Source organism: Megascapheus bottae, chromosome 37 (assembly GCF_031878675.1).
Source record: "Megascapheus bottae isolate mThoBot1 chromosome 37, mThoBot2.hap1, whole genome shotgun sequence".
Lineage (NCBI taxonomy): Eukaryota > Metazoa > Chordata > Mammalia > Rodentia > Geomyidae > Megascapheus > Megascapheus bottae.
Genome location: NC_143545.1, coordinates 2,667,453 through 2,687,308, shown reverse-complemented (window position 1 = coordinate 2,687,308; position 19,856 = coordinate 2,667,453). Strand labels below are relative to the sequence as shown.

Genomic DNA, 19,856 nt, shown 5'->3' with positions numbered 1-19,856 from the left:
GGGGCAGAGTGTTTGTCTAGAATGCACTGAGATGTGAGTTCAAAGCCCAGTACTATCTTGAAGATTGTCAGACAGTACAAAGCAGAGCAGACAGTACAAAGTGGTAGAGTGCTTGCCTGACATGCAAAAAGCCCTGGGTTCGATTCCTCAGTACCACATACACAGAAAAAGCCGGAAGTGGTGCTCTGGCTCAAGTAGTAGCACGCCAGCCTTGAGTAAAAAGTGTTCGAGGACGATGCCCAGGCCCTGAGTTCAAGCCCCAGGACTGGCCATAAAAAAGTACTAAACACTTCAGGGGCGGGACCATCTTCTCATCGTGTCAGATGTTAGAGTTTTTTTTTTCTTCCTTTGTTGTTTTTGTTTTCTTTTTTGTCTTGTGTGTTGGTTTCTGGGTCTGTGGGGGGGCTGAGAGGGGCACAGACATGGAAGGACAAAGGGGTAAACAAAGGCAGCTCATGGATGGGGATGGAGGGTGGAAAAACTGGGAGAGAGCGAGGGAAGGGGATACACAGTGCACGAAGAAATGTCACTGTCAGCGTTCTGCACGTCACCTTCATAACAGTAAAAAAAAATTGTTTTAAAGAACATCATAAAATGATCAAAATGGTAAAATTTGGGGTGACGGTTGGGATTCAGGCCTGCTTTGAAAAGCACAGCACCGACAGGCCATCTTGGATTCATTGTGCAAACCCAGTGATGCAACCTTTGATCCAATCCAGGTTTGAGAAATCTCCACGCCTGCAGCATACACACGCCACACGCCTTGCTTATCAGCCCCAGATTCTGCTGCTCCAGGGAGGGGATGAATGGCTGCAGGGGTGAGGGTGGAGAGAGTGAGGGCTTCAGAGGAACTAGAGAGAGAGCTGGGCACGGTGGCTTCTGCCTGTCATCCCAGCCATTCAGGAGACTGAGATCTGAGGATCATGGTTCAAAGCCAGCCCAGGGAAGGAAAAATCCATGAGACTATCTTCAATAAACCACGAAAAAGCTGGAAGTGACACTGGCTCAAGAGGTAGAGCATCCAGGCCCTGAGTTCGAGCTCCAGGACCGGTATCTCTCCAGACACAGAAAAACATCTCCTATTTGTTCATTGTGTAGACCCAGGCGCTGTCACTTAAATTTCTCACTTGAGGGGCTGGCACTCTACTGTTTGAACCACGCCTCCATTTCAGCCTCTTGCTGGCTTATTGGAGATAGACTTTCATAGGCTCTTCCTGACCAAGGCTGGCTTTGAACCGTGATCCTCGGATCTCAGCTGGGATGGTAGGTGTGAGACACTGGGCTTCTGGCTAGCATTGATTTTTTATAGTGAAATAGTTAATATGTCACAAAAGCAAATATCTAGACGTTTGCTTTCATGCTCACTGGGTGACATAAAAACCAGTGGATGTGGGGTAAGAGCAGAGTTCAGGGAGTCTTGACGCCATGAGGACAAAACTCCCCAGGCCAGCTTTGATTCTTCTCTTCCTCCTCCTTCCCAGAGATGTCTCCCCTGCGGCTAAACCGTGAGAAAAGTTTCCAGAACATTCTATCACCCCCTCCCTTTTCTTTCTTTCCTCTGGACTCATCTCCTGCTTGATCTTTATCCACTTCTTGATTTCCTAGAACATGTTCGGGGTCTGGAAGCGTGCGTAACTTAGTTATCACTCAGACTAGATGCTTTTAATTCCAGAAGAGATGGAAACACATTCACTGATGCAAGGGAGGAAGGGAAGAAGGAAGGAAGAAAGGGAGGGAAGGAGGGAGGGAGTACCAGCATATAAAAAAAAAGAGGGGAGGAAATCATGTCTTCAATGATGATTCATTGAAGAATTTGTACTTTGTACATTTAAATATTTTAGACCAAATATTTAATAACTTGTGATTTTTTTTGCCCAAGGTATTTTTTTGACATTCTGAGGATGAATATTAGAGGCATAGCACTCCACCCCCCTCTCTCTCTGATTCTGGGAGCTTGGGCGCTGTCCCTGAATTTTTTCACTCAAGGCTGGCGCTCTACCACTTGAACCACAGCTCCACTTCCAGTTTTTTGCTGGTTCATAGGAGATAAGAGTCTCACAGACTTTCCTGCCCCTGGCTGGCTTTGAACCTTGGTCCTCAGACTATAGTCTCCCAAGTAGCTGAGAAGACAGGCGTGAACACCAGCCCTGGGCCCTCACACTGTTTATGGAGGGGGGGGGGTCCTCAAGTCTTTGAGAACTGCCTTCCTGGAAACTCTGTTTTGTGCCGTGTTCTTTGCAGACAGTACATGGTGGTGGTCCCTTCTCAGCTCTATGCTGGGGTTCCGGAGAAGGCCTGCGTGCACCTGAGCCACCTGAACGAGACAGTGACTCTCCACATCGTGCTCAGCTACGGGATGGGCAGCCAGAGTATCCTTACAAAGCAGGCCGTGCAGGAAAACTCCTTCTTCTGCAGCCCCTTTCTGGTCAGCAGGGTTGGCTGGAGGGAGAGGCAGGGATGGATAGGAGTTGACATGTATGGTTTCAGGTTGTCCCCTCCAAAAAATGAGGAAGAAAACATCGTTGAGAAAAGATGGTCCTCACGAAGGGACTTTCAAATCAGGTGCCAGGAAACGAAAAAACATTCACCCCAAATTCTCTTTCATGTTTGTTGTTATTTATCTGTTCCTGTCTCCACGTATTTGTGGGTTTGTTTTCGTGCCATTACTGGGGGGGGCTTGAATTCGGGGGTGGCCTCGTGTTCTTGTTCAGCTGTTTCCATCCACTCAAGGCCGGTGCTGTACCACTTGAGTCACCTCCACTTCTAGGTTTTGTGGTGGTTTGTTGGAGAGCTGAGTCTTCACAGACTTTCCTCCCCTGGCTGGTTTCAAACCTGCGATTCTCAGATCTCAGCCTCTTGAACAGCGGGAATCACAGGCGTGAACAACCAGTCCCCCACGTCTACCGAATACATTGATAGAAAGCTTCCACTTGCATTGGATTCATGAGGAATTTGATGACACAATCCGAGGAATGACATAAAATCAGGGAGTGGAATCTGGGCTGATATTATCCTATATTCATTCCCGTCCCCTCTCAGGGCCTGACCAGGGAAATAGAAAATGATGAAAAGCTAAGATGCACAACCAAGATGTCCTTGTGTTTTGTAGATACCCTCATCGCCATCTTCCTCGGCTGTTCTGACAGTGCAAGTTCGAGGCCCCACTCACCTTTTCACCAAGAAGAAACAAATCCAGATCCTGAAGGTCCAAAACCCAGTTTTTGTGCAGACAGACAAACCCATGTACAAGCCGGGGCAAACAGGTATGAAGAGATGGGGTGGGGGACAGCTTGTTTGGGGGTGCTGGGGATCTTGGGGTGGTGTTTGCTTTGGTCATGTTTCTTTCGGCTTGGTTGCTTCCCACCCCTGGCACACTTCTGGGGTGACACGTGCTTTATTTCAGTGCAATTCCGCATCGTCTCTGTGGATGTCAATTTTCGCCCCTTGAGCCCCACGGTGAGTCACCCCAATGTGTGATATGAAAGGAGGGGTGTGGGGGGGCTCATAGCAGTCATACTCAGCCATGCCTCTGACCCCACTTCACCTCGGCCAGGCCTGGCGTCTCACGCCTGTCACCCCAGCTACACAGGATCACGATTAGAAACCAGCCAGGGGCCAGGGGAGTCCTCAAAGCTCTTATCTCCCCAAAACTGTTGATAACCAAGGCACTTCATGTTGAAGGAGTCGAAAGATAGCTGAAGTGCCGGGTTCAGATCACAGCTGCTGTGGTTTTTAAATGAAACCAAAGATGGACGTGCGTCTGCTTTCTCTCTTAAACCAAATAATCCTCTGGCAAACAGCTCTTTGCAAAATATTTACCAAACAGTAAAAAAGCTCTGGCTATTTGGACCTTTTCGTCTGACTTGATTTCCTCGATTTGGAGTTTATTTCACAAACACAGTTCGTGATTTCAGAGATCTCTGTCGGGGCCCAGCTGCTGCTGGCTCATGCCTGTAAACCTAGTTTCCCAGGAAGCGGTGATGCAAAAGACAGGAGTTCAAATCCCTCTTTGTAGGAAAATGTATGACACTCCAACAGCTAAGAAATACCAGCAAAAGGCCAGGCTGCAGAAACACCTCACAGAGACATAGCACCAAATGAGCTTGAACCCAAGCTCAAATGCTGGTGTCAGAGAGGGGGGGGAAGGAGGGAGGGAGGGGGAGAGGGAGAGACAGACAGACAGACAGACAGACAGACAGACAGACAGACAGGCACTAGTAGCTCCCGCCTCTAATCCCAGCTATTCAGGAGGCTGAGATTTGAGGACTGAATTTAGAAGCCAGCCCAGACTCCGGTTTCCAATTAATCACCAAAAAGCCAGAATCCCCTAAGCTTTATTATTCTAGAAGACACACTCATTGTTTTTCTCTCTTCTTTTTCAGTTCCCGCTCGTTTATGTCGAGGTAGGTAATATGCCGGAATGAAATACACGTGAACTCATTCCACAGAACTTTAAACTGTCTCTCTCCTCCTCAAACTAAACAAATATACTTTCTCTTGTGAGCCTCCAATTCTTTGGTGGGGTGGGGCGGGGCCACAATTAGTCAAGATATTCCTCTGTATTGACTCTTCAAATATCTCTGGCCCAAACGGATATGCATATTTTTTGTTTTTGTTTTTTAAGAACTATAAGAATGTATTGCACATGCACTAGCTCATACATAGATGGATTTACTCTTTTTAAAAAAAAATCAGGCTAGAGTTTCTGTAAAACCTGAGCAGTATCATTTTTAGGGCCAATTTGCCGGATATTTATATGGTTTGGTTTTAATTATTGTATTATCTTAGTTGAACACAGGGTTTCTATTCCGTGTATCTGTGAGTACAATGTCTCTTGATCTCCTTTTTTGGTGTGTATTGTCAGTGCTGGGGTTTGAACTCGGGGCCTCTCGCTCCCATTTGGTTTCTTCTCACAAGACTGGCACTCAAGCCACTTGAGCCACAACTCCACTTGTGGCTTTTTGCTGGTTCATTAGAGATAAGAGTCTCATGGACTTTTTTTTGCCAGAGCTGGTTTTGAACCATGATCCTCAGATCTCAGCCTCCTGCGTAGCTGGGATGACAGGCTTGAGTCACACACAGGGGCTGCGTGATCTTTCTTGAGTCCCATCCACCCAAAACAAAAGAAAGCTTGACATCGTCCCAAAACAGAAATGTACTCATTAGCTAACTTAAAGAAACGATAACCCCTCTGTGTGACACCTTAATAATAACAATGCAATTATATATTTAAAAAAAAACTTCATGGCTAGGTGCCAGTGGCTCTCCCCTATCATCCCAGCTACTGAGGAGGCTGAGATCTGAGGATCGAGGTTTGAGGTTAGCCTGAGACAGGAAAGTTGATGGTTGTCTAAATGCATTATTTCCCTGTCCTTTCTTCTCCAACTCCTAATGTCACCTGTGCCGGTCCCTGCATGCAAATGGATGGACTTCCATCGTTCCTGGGATCTCATAGAATCCCAAGAAAAATCAGATCTTCCAGTGGAAGAACGTGAAGCTGCAGGGAGGAATCAGTCAACTGTCTCTCCCGCTGTCCCCGGAGCCCACGCTCGGTCCCTACAAAGTGACAGTGCTAAAGGCCTCGGGAGAGAGAATAGAACACTTCTTTGATGTGAATGAGTATGGTAAGAATTTTGCAGGCACCAGGCAGGCATTTACGACACCTGACTGTTCACCACGACTTTTTACACACAGGCCACAAGTGAACACATAACATACAGGAACTGAGACTCTAGCTACTCAATTATGTCTTCATGACTCTCTGACTCAGATATTTATGACTATCCTAAGGTTACAAAGAAGCTTGGAAAGCCCGGAGTTTGGCCTAGTGGTAGAGTGCTGGCCTAATGCACGAAGACCCGGGTTCGATTCTTTAGTACCACTTACATAGAAAAAAAGCTGGAAGGGGTGCTGTGGCTCAAGTGTCACAGCTCCAGGCTTGAGCACAAAAGCTCAGGGATAATGCCGAGGATGAGTTGGGGCTTTGAGTTCAAGTCCCAGGATGGGCACCAAAAGAGGAAGAAGAAAGAAAGGAAGGAAGGAAGGAAGGAAGGAAGGAAGGAAGGAAGGAAGGAAGGAAAATCATTATGAATGTAGAAAAGGTTATTTTCTGCTAATACTAGGTGCCCAGGTATATGGGATATTGGTCAGTCAGCCATGTTAACCAAACTGGGGCACAAAAAGGAGGGCTGGAGGGTGAGAGACACCAGAACTTCATGGCTTTTTTTTGTCATGGTGCCTGTAACGATCTTTAGGGAGTGACAGGGGTGGTTTATCTCCATTTATGAGATAAATTGCTCCCAGGGAATTCAATATGGGAATCCCTGAGCTCTCCTGTTCACATTTACCCCCCCTCTTTCTCTCTCTCTCTTTCCTCCTCCATCCCTCTCTCCCCTCCACCTCCCCTTCTCCCTCCCCTTCTCCTCCTCCTCCTCCTTCTTCTTCCTCTTCTCCTCCTCCTCCTCCTTCTTCTTCCTCTTCTCCTCCTCCTCCTCCTCCTTCTTCTTCCTCTTCTTCTTCCTTGTCTTCAATACAGTTGCACCCAAATTTGAGGTTCAAGTCAAAATGCCTAAGGTTATCTCCTTTCTCGACGAAGAAATTAAAGTATCCGTGTGTGGCTTGTGAGTTCAATTATTTTTTTTGTCATATCATTGGGGTCCCCGTATTCTTTTTGAGGGGAATGCATTTGAAATGGTGGCCTTTGACGTATGTCAGTTGAGGGACACATTTCTCACTCACGCTCCTAGCAAAAGGTAGAGGTAATAGTAGATGACAGTATATGATACATGGGTGTGATAGAATATGATATGAATTGCTAATAGAAATGCCTCACACCGAGCATCCCAGCCAGTCAGGAGGCTGAGATAGGAGGATCATACTTCAAAGTCAACCCTAGGTAAAAATAATTTTTTTAAGCCAGAAATGAAGGGATGACTCAAGTGGTAGAGTATGGATTTTGAACAAGAAAGACAACTAAGGCTATAAGATCCTGAGTTCAAGCCCCATTACCTGCACCCATTTGAAAATGTGTCAGTATTTAGATATGTAAGATATGGTTGGGCCAAGCAGTAGAGTGCTTGCTTAGCATGCATGAAGCCCTGGGTTCAATTACTTGGTGCTGTATACACAGAAAAAGCCAGAAGTGGTACTGTGGCTCAAGTGGTAGAGCACTAGCCTTGAGAAACCTTAAGGACTGTGCCCACACCTTGAGTTCAAGCCCCAGAACTAGCAAAAAAAAAATGTGGTGCATCTAGAATAAAAAAAAAACACCATAGACAGAAAAGAATAATTGCGGTAGAATGAGCTGGATGCATTCGTTCAGGTGGCTTAATATCTGGAATTAAGTATCTCTCCACGTGATGGCTCTGTTTTAGATACACGTATGGAAAGCCTGTCCCTGGTCTGGTGAAAATGAACGTATGCAGAAATTATTTACAGTCCAGCTCCTTCTGCCAAGCCAGACGCATCCCAAATATTTGTGAAGAATTCAGTCAACAGGTAGGTGGGGACTTCTCACAGTTCTTTTCCATTGCCTCCCCCCACCCCCGGTTGTGGGATTTGAACTCTGGACCAGGGCGCTGTCCCTGAGCTCTTTAGCTCAAGGCTATCACCTTACCCTTGAGCCACAGCACCACTTCTGGTTCCCTGGCAATTAATTAGAGATGAGAGTCTCATGGATTTTTTTTTAATCTCCAGGCTGGCTTTGAACCACGATCCTCGGATCTCAGCCTTCTGAGTAGCTAAGATGACAGCTATGAGCCACGACACCCGGCTGACACTTGTTTTTTAACTCAAGGCTGGTACTCTATCACTTGAACCCAGCTCCACTTACAGCTTTTTGGTGATTCACTGAAGATAAAAATGATAAGGACAGGGGCCAGGAGTTTGGCCTAGTGGTAGAGTGCTTGCCTAGCAATGCACGAAGACCCAGGTTCGATTCCTCGGTACCACATACATAGAAAAAAAAAGCCAGAAGTAGAGCTGTGGCTCAAGTGGTAGAACTCTAGCCCTGAGAAAGTCCAAGGACAGTGCTCAGGCCCTGAGCTCAAGCCCAGGACTGGCAAAAAAAATGTCAAGGACATTCCTTCCATGGCTGGTTTGAAAACTGTGATCCTCACATCCCAGCCTCCTGAGTAGTTCAGATTTCAGATGTGAGCCTCCGATACCAGACCAATGAAAAGATTCAATACTAATAGTTAAAGAAACAATTAACACTAGCATTGGTCACAATAAAAATGGAAGGCATACATTTGGCTAATTTCAGAGGTGGGATATGTAACATTTTCAGGCTGAATATGCTTTGGCACATGAAAATGTGACAGTGATGATAGATAGATAGATAGATAGATAGATAGATAGATAGATTGATTCATGTGTAGATAGATCAATAGATAGATTGACAGACTCATGGGTAGATAGACCAATAGATGATAGATGGTAAGCAGACAAATAACAATAGATGCTGAATAGATAGATAGACAGATAGACAGACAGATAGATGGATAGATAGATGACAGAGCTAGATGATAGCCAGAAATATAAATAATAGCCAGAAGATGTACAGATAGACACATAGATACATAGATGGTAGATGATAAATTGATAGATGATGAATACTTAGATATATAGACAGCAGAGATAGATAAATGATAAAGGGAGATGATGGAGTCCTGATAGATAGATATACAGATAGATGGATAATAGATTCGATATGTAAATAGATAATGGGTTAATATACATAGAAAACAGACAGACAGTAGGTAATAGGGTAATACATAGAAATAGACATCTGTAGATACTGGCATGTACACACGTGGCATTTTATGCCATTCTTCGAGTTGGAAAAGTGCAAGCAGATGTTCAGAAAGATAATGTGACCATCTGACAAATCTGATTTCCATAGACGGGTGACATCTTTTTTTTTTGTAATAGCAAGTCACTAAGGAAAATCTCTTCTTTTCCTTTCAGGCAGACAAGAAAGGATGCGTCACACAAGTGATCAAAACTCAAGTGTTTCAGCTCAGACAAGCAGCATATGAAATGAAATTACACGTGGAAGCCACGGTCAAAGAGGAAGGAACAGGTTTGTATTACGTGTCCCGAGTTATACACTCAGGGACTATTTATCAGGCTCCAATTCCATTTAAGACACATTCAGGTTTTTTGCTGGTTCACTGGAAATATGAATCTCACAGACGTTTCTGCCCGGGCTGGCTTTGAACCGCAGTCCTCCTATCTCAGCCTCCTGAATAGCTGGGGTTGCAGGCGTGACTGCCAAGCCATAATAGGAAAACAGAGGCCAAGCAGAGACAAAAAGAAGGGATGAATTCAGAAGCCGGCTCAGAAGGGAAGCTAGCATTTGGCATGATTTTTTTTCTAGAATGAACCATCTCCAGGCTGGTTGAATTTGCCATTCCTGAGGCTTGAACTCAGAGCCTTGTACGCTCACCTGGCTTTTTCCTCTCAAGGCTGGCACTTTTAACAACACTTTGAAAGATTGCTGGGGGAAAGAGGGGCGATTTGGCGGGAGGTGGATGCAGGTCACATGGCTTCAGAATCAATCACAGGGCTGAAGAGTTCAGACACGACCCTGAAAGCCACTAGCTAGTGGCAGACACATCTGAGGTGCTCGAGCCTCCATTCCTTTATGTTTTTCAGAGAAATTCTAAGTTGGGCATTGGGGGCTCAGACACCAGAATCCCAGCTACTCAGGAGGCTGAGATCTGAGAGTCACAGTTCAAAGCCAGCCCGGGGGGAAAGGTCTATAAGACTCTTATCTCCAATGAACCAGCAAAAAGCTGCAAGTGGGGGTGTGGCTCAAGGGGTAGAGGGCCAGCCATGAGTGAAAAAGAGAAGCAAGCAATCCGGCCCTGAGTTCAAATTTCAGGAGGGCAGGGGAGAGAGGGAGGGAGGGAAGGAGGGGGGAAAGGAAAGGGAGACAGCAAGGGGGGGAGGAAGGAGAACTAGAGAGGGAGGATGAGAGAGAGAGGAGGGAGAGGGACAGAGACAGAGGAAATGAGGGGAAGGGAGAGGGAGGAAGAAAAGGGAAGGGGGAGGGACAGAAATAGAGAAACAGAAAAGGAGGAGGAGGGAGGGGAGGAGGGAGATGAAAAAAATGGGAAGAGGGGGAGGAGGAAGGGAGGTGGGGAGAATGGGGAAAAGGGGAAGGGGAGGAGGGGGAGAGGGAGAAGGGGAAGAGGGGAGGAAAGAGAGGAGGGGAGGAGGGGGAAGGAGAGGAGGGGAGGGGTGAAGGAGAGAGAGAAGGGGGAGAGGGAGATGGAGAAGGGTAAGAGGGGAGGAAAGGGAAGAGGAGGGGAGGGGAAGAAGGGGAGGGGAAGAGGCAAGGAGGAGGAGGAGAGGAGGGGGGAGGGGAAGAGGAGATGCAGGAAAGGCAGAGGAGGAGGAGGAAGGGAGGGGGAGGGGAAGAGGGGATTGGGGGAAGGGGCAGAAGGGGGGGAGGAGGAGGGGGAGGAAGGGGAAATGGACTGTATTTTCTAAGTTAGGGGAATCATGTTGACTACATCAGATTCCTTTTTGTCTGTCTGTCTGTCTGTCTGTCTGTCTGTCAGGTCTGGAATTGCCAGGTTATGGATCTTGTGAGATCACCACGGCCTTAAGCAAACTGAAATTCACCAAAGTAGATTCGCACTACAGAAGGGGACTCCCTTTATTTGGCCAGGTAAACCGCTGTCCTCCGTTCATTCGGGGCCATTTGTGTAGGAAAACAACTGGAGGGAAATATATATATATATAATATGTATCTATATACATGTGTCCGTCTACTACCGTCTTCCCGAGAACTTATTGTGATATATGATACAGGACTGGTGAGGTCAAGAGCTCAGAGATCACATCCAGACCTGAGTTCAAACTCACACACATACACACGTGCGCGCGCGCGCGCGCGCGTGCTTTCCTCTTTCTAGATTCTTCTCGTGGATGACAAGGACCAGCCTATGCCCCACAAAAGCATCATGCTCAGTGTTCTGACGGCTGGCTACGAGTCCACGTTTACCACCGACAACGACGGCCTGGTCAATATCTCCATCAACACCAGCAACTTTACCTTTTCTTCTGCCATGCTTCAGGTAAGGCGAAAGAACCACGTGGGGAAGACACGAGGAGCAGATCTCACTTTCAAAAGCAGAGTCCATTTCCAGTCCATCAGCAAAATACCAGACTGGAGGCGTGACTCAAGCGGTAGAGCACCAGCTGAGAGCAAGGGAGCCGAACAAGAGGGTGAGGTCCTGAGTTCAGGACAACATGCACAGAAGAAGGCCATTCAACGCCTCACAACTGGCATGCTACCTCCTCGGGAGGCTGAGATCTGAGACTCAGGGTTCGAAACCAGGCCAGGCAGGAAAGTCCATGAGACTCTTATCTCCAAAGAACCACCAAATAACTGGAAGTGGAGCTGTGGCTTTTAGGTTATATGACATATGCACAATATATTGATTTATTAATTATATTTTATTTTATAATTTATATGTAAGTATAGAGAAATACACATTATAAATACATATATATACATAATTTTAGCGTTGTGCCGGGCCTGGGGCTTGAACTCGGGGCCTAGCACTGTCTCTGGATTTTTTCTCTTCCGATGGGTGCTCTACCACTTGGGCCACAGCTCCACTTCCAGCTTTTTGGTGATGGTGGAGAGACGAGATCCTCAGATCTCAGCCTCCTGGGGCGCTGGAAAAACACAGCCACCAGCAGTGGCCACCTCACGTGTCCTGTTCACTTTCCCACCAGGCCACCTATAAACAGAATGGGCCCCCGTGCTTCGACCACTTTGTGAATGCAGTGCACATCCAAGCACAGCACACGGTGAAAAATGTGTTTTCCCCGAGCAAGAGTTACGTTCACCTTGAACTCGTCCTGGGCGCCCTGCCCTGTGGACGAAGCCAGCAGATGCGGGCACACTATGTGCTCAACCAACAGGTCTTGAAGGACGAGAAAGACCTAACCTTCTATTATCTGGTAAGAATAAAGAGCCATGGGCTGGGAGTGTGGCCTAGTGGTCACATGCACGAAGCCCTGGGTTCAAGTCCTCGGTACCACATACACAGGGGGGGGAAAAAAGCCAGAAGTGGTGCTGTGGCTCAAATGAAAGGGTGCCAGCCTTGAGGAAAGCCCAAGGACAGTGCCCAGGCCCTGAGTTCAAGCCCCAGGACTGGGAAAAGTAAGCAAGCAGGAAGGAGGGAAGGAAGGATGGAAGGAAGGAAGGAAGGAAATGTTGAGACAAAGAGAGAGGGAGGGAAGGGAGGGAGGGCTGGGGAAGAGGACGGGGGAAGAAAGGCTCAACTGTGCAGAGCACTTGTGTGTAATTTCTATTTGCTGCACTATAGTGCTGTTGGCATGTTTGTGGGAAAACGCAAATCTAACAATAACGTACACAGAGACCATCGCAAGCCCTCTCCTGACAACCCACGCCACTCATGTCTCTTCTGCCTGCAGCTCAAAGCCAGGGGTGTCATTGTCACCTCTGGGGCCCACACGCTGTCCCCTGAGCCAGGACACTGTAAGTATCACCTCTCCGCCTTCTCTCTTGCTTTCTGCTCTCATTCCCTTTATTGTCCTTAAGTAGTTGTCCAGAGGAGATGTCACCAGGTGGTGCGTGAGTGCCAGGCATGTTGTGAGTGTCAGGCATGTTTCTCCTCCCCTCGACCTCCCCCCTCCACACACACACTTGACCTTTCACCTCTTCCCTGTGAAAAGATAACCGTGAAGAAGAAGTGTGCCACACACCTGGGCCCACTGGTTTCCTGCAGTGGCTGCTGTGGTACTAAACCCCACATCCCTGCCGCTCAGGAGGCTGAGATCTGAGGATCACAGTTCAAAGCCAACCTGGGCAGACAAATCCCAGAGGCTCTTATTTCCAAAAAGCCAGCAAAAATCCAGACTGGGGGCATGGCTTAAGAGGTAGAGCACCAGTCTGTAGTGAAAAAAGCCAAGTGAGTTTGAGGCCCCAAGTTCAAACCCCAGTACTGACACCAATACACACACACACACACAGGTTGGCTTTGAACCATGATCCTCAGATCTCAGCCTCTGGAGTAGCTGGGCTAACAGACTCCAGTGAAAGATGACAACTTCCTGCTGTGTAATCTAGAACCTTCCTTCCTCCAGGGGAGGGCGTCTTCGCCTTCACCTTCCGTGTGGACCCAGAGCTCGCACCCGCTGCCCAGCTACTGCTCTACACCATTCTCCCCAATGGAGAAGTCGTTGCTGATGCGCAGAAACTTGACATTGAACACTGCTTCACCAACCAGGTGCGTGGCTCTGCCAGGCCTGGGCCTGTCTCTCCTTCTCCCTCCCTGGGTTGGGCATCTGAGGATGCAAGGCTGGGCGCCAGCACTCACCCCTGAGGATCATGGTTCAAGACCAGCCTGGGCAGGAAAGTCCATGAGACTCACATCTCCCATGAACCAGCAGAGAAATGGAAGCAGAGCTGTGGCTCAAGTGGTAGAGCTCCAGCCTTGAGTGAAAAGAGCTCAAGGGTGGCGCCCAAGCCCTGAGTTCAAGTCCCAGGACCAGCAGACACAGACACAGACACAGACACACACACACATTGCTGCCTTATAAAGAAAGTCTCTTTCCAGGCCGGGAGTTTGGCCTAGTGGTTGAAGTGCTTGCCTAGCATGCATGAAGACCCGGGTTCGATTCCTTGGTACCACATACATAGAAAAAAAAAGCCGGAAATGGTGCTGAGGCTCAAGTGGTAGAGCTCTAGCCTTGAGAAAACCCAAGAACAGTGCTCAGGTCCTGAGTTCAAGGCCCAAGCCTGACAAATAAATAAAAGACGTGTTTTTCTTACTACCAGTGTTTTCAATCCCATTCAAAAATCTATTTCTTTTTTTTCCATTCAGAAATCTATTTTGAAGGCACCAAAATGTCACATTTTACCATTTACACAAGGAGAAAGCTGAACTTACCTGGAAGTGAAATTCCATGTCGTTAATGGATAATTCCTGGTCTTTATCCTGGCGCATGCGTGTGTGTGTGTGTGTGTGTGTGTGTGTGTGTGTGTGTGTGTGTGTATGCTCCAGTAGTAGACTTTGAACACACAGCTTCACTCTCTTACTTGGCTTTGTCACTCAAGACGGGTGTTCTACCACGTGAGCCACGCTCCCACTTTGGGCTTTTGGCTGGTTCATTGGAAGTGAGCGTCTCAGGACTTCTCCTCCTCGGTTGGCCTCAGGTCACCTTCCTCAGCCCTTGGCCCCCTGAGTAGCTAAGATCACTGGTGCTGGACTTGTTCTGTTGAAGACCCAGTCTCCCCGTGTAGTTTAGGCCAGCCTCTGTCTCAAGATCCTCCTGCCTCCGCTTCTTCCAGTGCTGGTATTACAGGCGTGCACTACCATGCCCGACCGAAAAAAAGAGACCCCTTCTTTTTCACTCAGATGGAAAACAAAACAAAACCAATGTGGACAAAACCCATTTCAGACCGGCATTGAAAGCATCTTGGGCTCGTGGAGTTCATGGAAGCCATATGCGATAACCATGTCTTCTGCATTACAGATTCATTTGGGGTTTTCCTCAACCCAAAGCCTGCCGGGCTCAGACATCCATCTGAAAATCATGGCCGCCCCTCTGTCCCTCTGTGCCCTTCGGGCAGTAGACCAGAGCATGTTACTGCTGAAACCCGAGAAAGAACTCTCGCCACAGTCGGTGAGGCCTTTCCTAGTTCCTCTTTTTTTTCTTTTGATGTCAGGATTTGAACTCACAACTTTGAAGCTACATCACCACTTCTGGCTTCTGTGGGTTGGGAGTAGGGGGTGATTAATCGGAGATCAGAGTGGTCTCGGATGTGTCTCTCCAGAACGATGCTCAGATCTCAGCCTCCCCAGGAGCGGGGATTACAGGCGTGAGGCACCAGTCTCGAGCTAAAACACAACTACGTCAACAAGTACAACAACAACAAACAAACGGGTTGTGTGTGTTGTGTTCTGTCAATGTGACAGGTGTACAATCTACTCCCGGCGAAGAGCGAGGTGAGGAGTCCCGTGAACGCTGGTGTTGGTGAAAACTGCATTTACGCCGAGGACATCATTCACAACGGAATCCTCTATACCCCAAGGCTGGATTCCAGTGATGAGGACACACACAGTATTTTCGAGGTCAGTGCCCGCTCCCTCCCCCCCCCCCACATAACCACAACCCATCTCCTAAGTCTTCATTCTGATGGAGAATTAACAGGCTTCTAGAAAGTTCCAGAATCTTCTCTCTTGCTTAAGCAAGGAAATAACTAGAATCGCAGAGGCAACGATTGTGTAAACCTGTAGATGTGGACGTCTCTGGCATTTTTTTTTTTGGTGCCAATCCTGGGGCTTGAACTCAGGGCCTGGGCACTGTTCCTGAGTTTCTTTTGCTCAAGGCTGGTGCTCTACCACTTGAGCCACAGCTCCACGTCTCGTGTTTCATTGGAGATGTGAGTCTCACAGGCTCTCCTGCCCTGGGCTGGCTTTGAACCAAGATCCTCACAGCTCAGCTTCCTGAGTAGTGTTGTGGTGACCTAGGATGTTTGTGACGTCCTCAGTTTGCACACGTGGGAAGGGAGAAGGAGAAACAGGTCCAGGTACAGCAGAGCCACCTTACCTGATTGGTTCAATATCAAGTTCAATGTCAATGTTCAAGTTCAACGTCAGGACTGTGGCTTGAACTCAGGGCCCTTGATCTCTCGCTTGGGCTTTTTCACTCCAGGCTGGTGCTCTACCACTTGAGCCAGGCTTCCAGTCTGGCTTTTTGCTGGCTCATTAGAGATAACAGTCTCTTGAGTTTGCCCCTCCTGGGTAGCTAGAAGGGCAGGCGTGAGCCTCCAGGCTTTATGAACGAGTAGATTTCTTTCTTTCCAGTCTGCAGGATTCGATGTTTTCACAAATTCAAAAGTCCACAAGCCGCAGTTCTGTCAACGCCCTTTTCCCTTTGGGGGGCCTTATCCCCCTTGGCTACGGCGCAGGGCCATCGGGTGGCTTCGGCGGTGGATGGGGTAAGGGTTTCTTTTGTCTGCTACAATTCTTGGAGAAAATGGTGCTCTACAGGGTGAAATGGCATTTAAAAAGCTTCTGTCTGTCCCTCTTCTGTCTGTCTCTATTTCTCTCTCCCTTGTTCTTCCTCTGTGTCTGTCTGTCTCATCTTTATCTGTCTGTCTCTCTCCTCCCATTTCTCTCATTGTCTTTCCTGTCTTTGTCCTTTGTCTCTATTTCTCTCCCCTTTTTCTTCCTCTGTGTCTGTCTCATCTTTGTCTCTTTCTCTACCTCTCTGTCTCCCCCATTCTGCCCCCCACCCCGTTTGTCCTCTGTCTCTTGTCCTTGTTTTCCTCTCTCCCATCCCTTCTCTTCTCCTTCTGCCCACATTTCCCTTTGTCTGTTACTCTCCCTTCCTCTCCCTCTCTCCTCTCTCCCTTCCTCTTCCCTCCCCTCCCTGCATCCCTCCCCTCCCTCCCTCCCTCCCTCCTCCCCCCTCCCTCTCTACCCCTTCCCCTCCCTCCCTCCCTCCCCCTCCCTCCCTCCTCCTCCCCCTCCCTCCCTCCTCCTCCCCCACCTCCCCTGGCCCCTCCATTGCCATGTCCCCCGACCCTCACACGCGAGCCCTCGTCCCTGCCCACCCTCGGTCCCGCCAGGCCCCGGGTCCCCTCCCGCCTGGGTGGCTGGCCTTCCTTGGGCATCCATGTCCGAAAAGGGCCTCCAGGAGGAGCGACGCCCATGTCCTCTCCAGGGCCCCGCTCCCTGGGAGCCCTAGCAAATCTGCAGGCCCTGCTCAGGGGTGGGCGAGCGCCCTCTCTTCTCCATTGTCCACCATTTTCTTTTCCCCAAGCGTTGGCGCATGCGCTCTTCCCCGGTGTTGTCTCTGTTCTCTTGACCCAGCATTGGCGCATGCGCTCTTCCTCGGTGTTGGCTAGTCTCTTGATCCAGCGTTGGCGCATGCGCTCTTCCCCAGTGTCGTCTCCTCCGTTCTCTTGACCCAGTGTTGGCGCATGCGCTCTTCCCCGGTGTTGTCTCCTCCGTTCTCTTGACCCAGCGTTGGCGCATGCGCTCTTCCCCGGTGTTGTCTCTGTTGTCTTGACCCAGCGTTGACGCATGCGCTCTTCCCCGGTGTTGCCTCCTCCATTCTCTTGGCCCAGCGTTGGCGCATGCGCTCTTCCCCGGTGTTGTCCACTCCGTTCTCTTGACCCAGCGTTGGCGCATGCGTTCTTCCCCGGTGTTGCCTCCTCCATTCTCTTGGCCCAGCGTTGGCGCATGCGCTCTTCCCCGGTGTTGTCCACTCCGTTCTCTTGACCCAGCGTTGGCGCATGCGTTCTTCCCCGATGTCTCTGTTGTCTTGACCCAGCGTTGGCGCATGCGCTCTTCCCAGGTGTTGTCTCCTCTGTTCTTGTCCCCGAAACTCCCAACGCCCCTGAAGACCACTATCGTGGGTAACCAATGCAATCAAGCAAGCGCTGTTCCTTAGCAAGTCTGCGCTTGCCCTCCGCGCCTGGTGGCCCGACGCGCGGCGGCCCTGCGTGCAGGCTTCGCCGGTTTTCCCAGTGCAGCGAGAGCCAGGTCCGGTTCGCATCCTCGCAGCCCCGCGTTGCCCCCGGTGGACCTGGGGAGGTTCAGTGCCTCCCCGCGGCCGTGTGGACCTGGGGAGGTTCAGTGCCTCCCCGCGGCCGTGTGGCTCCGAGGTTTCGTCTCAGCTGCGGTCCTCGGGATGCTCTCCGCGGGGCCCTCCTGACCAGAGGCCCCGGGGTTTCCCCAGCACTGCCACGTGGACCCGCGCCGAAGGGACTTGGGCGTTAACGGGCTCCGTTCTCTCCCCAGGGTGGGCGCCCGGGCCTGGGGCCAGGCGCTGTCCCCGGCTGCCCGGCGCTCCGGGCGCTGCGCTGGCCGGCGGGCTCGGCGCTCCTGGGGTCCCGGCCGCCGCCGCCGGGGTGCTGGGCGGCGTCCCAGGCGTCCCGGGCGTCCCGGGCGTCGGGGTGCCCGGCGTCCCTGGAGGAGCGGGCCTGGCCGCGCAGGTGCAGAGCCCCCCCAGGAAGTACTTCCCCGAGACCTGGATCTGGGACCTGGTGACGCTCGAGTAAGCAGGGCAGCAGCCGGACGAGCCCTGCGCCCGGCCTGTGTACACCCTCCAGCCCTGCTCTGGGCGGCCGGGAGGGAGGGGGGGGAGGGGGAGGGGGAGGGGGAAGGAGGGGGAGAGGGGGGAGGAGGGGACGGGGAGGAGGGGGGAGGCCGTCCTCCCTCAGCCGTCCTCCCCCCCGCCCCGCCCCGCAGCTCCTCCGGGGCGGCCGAGCTGGCCCTGAGGGTCCCCGACGCCCATCACCCAGTGGAAGGCCGGCGCGCTGTGCCTGTCGCAGGGCGCAGGCCTGGGCCTGTCGCAGGTGATGTCGCTGCGGGGTCTTCCAGCCGCTCTTCCTGGGGCTCAGCCTGCCCTACTCGGTGGTGCGAGGGGAGGCCTTCACCCTCAAGGCCACGGCCTTCACTACCTGCCCCACTGCATCTGGGTGAGAGGGAGGAGGGGGAGGAGGGGGAGGGGGGAAAGAGGGGGAGGGAGGAGGAAAGGAGGAGGAGGGAGGAGGGAGGGGGGAGAGGGGGGAGGGAGAAGGGAGGGGAGGGAGGAGAAGGGGGAGGGTGGAGGGAGGAGGTGAAGGAGGAGGAAAGGGGGAGGAAGGGGGACGAGGAGGGAGGGGGAGGGGGGAGGAGGGAGGAGAGAAGAGGGAGGAGGGTGGAGGGAGGAGGGGGCAGGACAGACACCCACAGCAGCCAGGGCCACTGTCTTCTCCTCTGTGGGTCCTGGGACCTGAACTCAGGGTCTGGGCATTGTCCCCGAGCTTCTTTTACCACTTGGGCCCCAGCCCCGCCGTTGGCTTTTTGGTGGTGGCTCCTTATGAAAAGGTTGAACTCCCCCCGGGCTGCAGGGACGAGGGTGTCCTGGGACAGAGCCAACCTGCAGCCTCGCAGGACGGCGTCTGGTGGAGAGATTGTGGCGGGAGGAGAGAGAAAAGGGGGGGGCGCCCATAGGCAGGGGCCTATTTCTCCCTGGAAGACCCCAACATTCCAGCCTTTCCATAGTTCTAGAAGGGCGTCAACTCCTTCTGGAGACATCCTGCAGACAAGGGGGCGAGTGGGAAATTCAGGGGGTCCCTGGGTAGCCTCGTTTAGTTGATCACAGCTGACTGCAATGGAGGGCTGCCTTCTGCAGGCCAGCTACCACCTCAGAGGTCAGGGTAGAGGACAGCACTGTCTATGTCATGCCAGGTGAGGTCGAAAGTCTGCACAGGTATTTAAACTCTTTGGTATAATTATTAGGGTCTTGGGAGTAAGAACCCCGTTGCTTCTCCATCTGGGAAAGATCTGTCATTGGAAAGGGGACATGCACACAACTAAGTCCCTCTGCCCCGCCACCTCTCCCAGACGGAGTAAGGGGGCTGCTGGAGGCTGTGATCCACCACGCAGGATAGGGTGTGAGGGCTTCTGGAGGTGAGGAGAACGGAGAGGAAGGGGAAGGAGAAGGCACCCAAGGTTCAGCTTGGGGAGGAGAAGGCAGGGGATCAGGCACTTTAGGTTTAGGAAGAGGCTCCAGGCTCTCGGGTGAATGGGCAGGGACAGGCTGCCCCTGTGCCAGGAGGGCAGGGGGAGTGGAGCAGGACTGGGAGAGGAGGGCAAGCATGGAGAGCAGAGAAAGCCTGGACATATAGATGCTCTCCCATTTACCAGTGTGTCAGCAGAAACCGTCCAGTGAGGATGTGGGGTGAGTGAGGATGTGGAGTGAGTGAGTGAGGATGTGGGGTGGAGTGAAGGAGGATGTGGAGTGGAGTGAGGGAGGATGTGGAGTGAAAGGATGTGGAGTGAAATGATGCGGAGTGAGTGAGGATGTGA

At 50.9% G+C, this 19,856-nt stretch overlaps 1 protein-coding gene across 1 annotated transcript in view; it reads left to right on the top strand.

Moving 5' to 3' along the window:
* Positions 1-1,422: 1,422 nt before the first annotated feature.
* Positions 1,423-19,856, top strand: part of LOC150042054 (pregnancy zone protein-like) — a 30,801-nt gene continuing 12,367 nt past the window's right edge. Inside the window, 24 exon segments of the mRNA XM_090325196.1 lie at positions 1,423-1,505; positions 2,242-2,425; positions 3,110-3,263; positions 3,404-3,456; positions 4,383-4,403; positions 5,456-5,624; positions 6,536-6,620; positions 7,374-7,497; positions 8,968-9,082; positions 10,569-10,678; positions 10,926-11,087; positions 11,755-11,982; positions 12,460-12,523; positions 13,132-13,274; positions 14,524-14,673; positions 14,967-15,122; positions 15,858-15,991; positions 16,625-16,767; positions 17,285-17,416; positions 17,802-18,057; positions 18,252-18,294; positions 18,296-18,373; positions 18,375-18,456; positions 18,459-18,481. Coding sequence (XP_090181322.1) covers positions 1,426-1,505; positions 2,242-2,425; positions 3,110-3,263; positions 3,404-3,456; positions 4,383-4,403; positions 5,456-5,624; positions 6,536-6,620; positions 7,374-7,497; positions 8,968-9,082; positions 10,569-10,678; positions 10,926-11,087; positions 11,755-11,982; positions 12,460-12,523; positions 13,132-13,274; positions 14,524-14,673; positions 14,967-15,122; positions 15,858-15,991; positions 16,625-16,767; positions 17,285-17,416; positions 17,802-18,057; positions 18,252-18,294; positions 18,296-18,373; positions 18,375-18,456; positions 18,459-18,481 — 2,889 coding nt within the window. The 5' untranslated portion in view covers positions 1,423-1,425.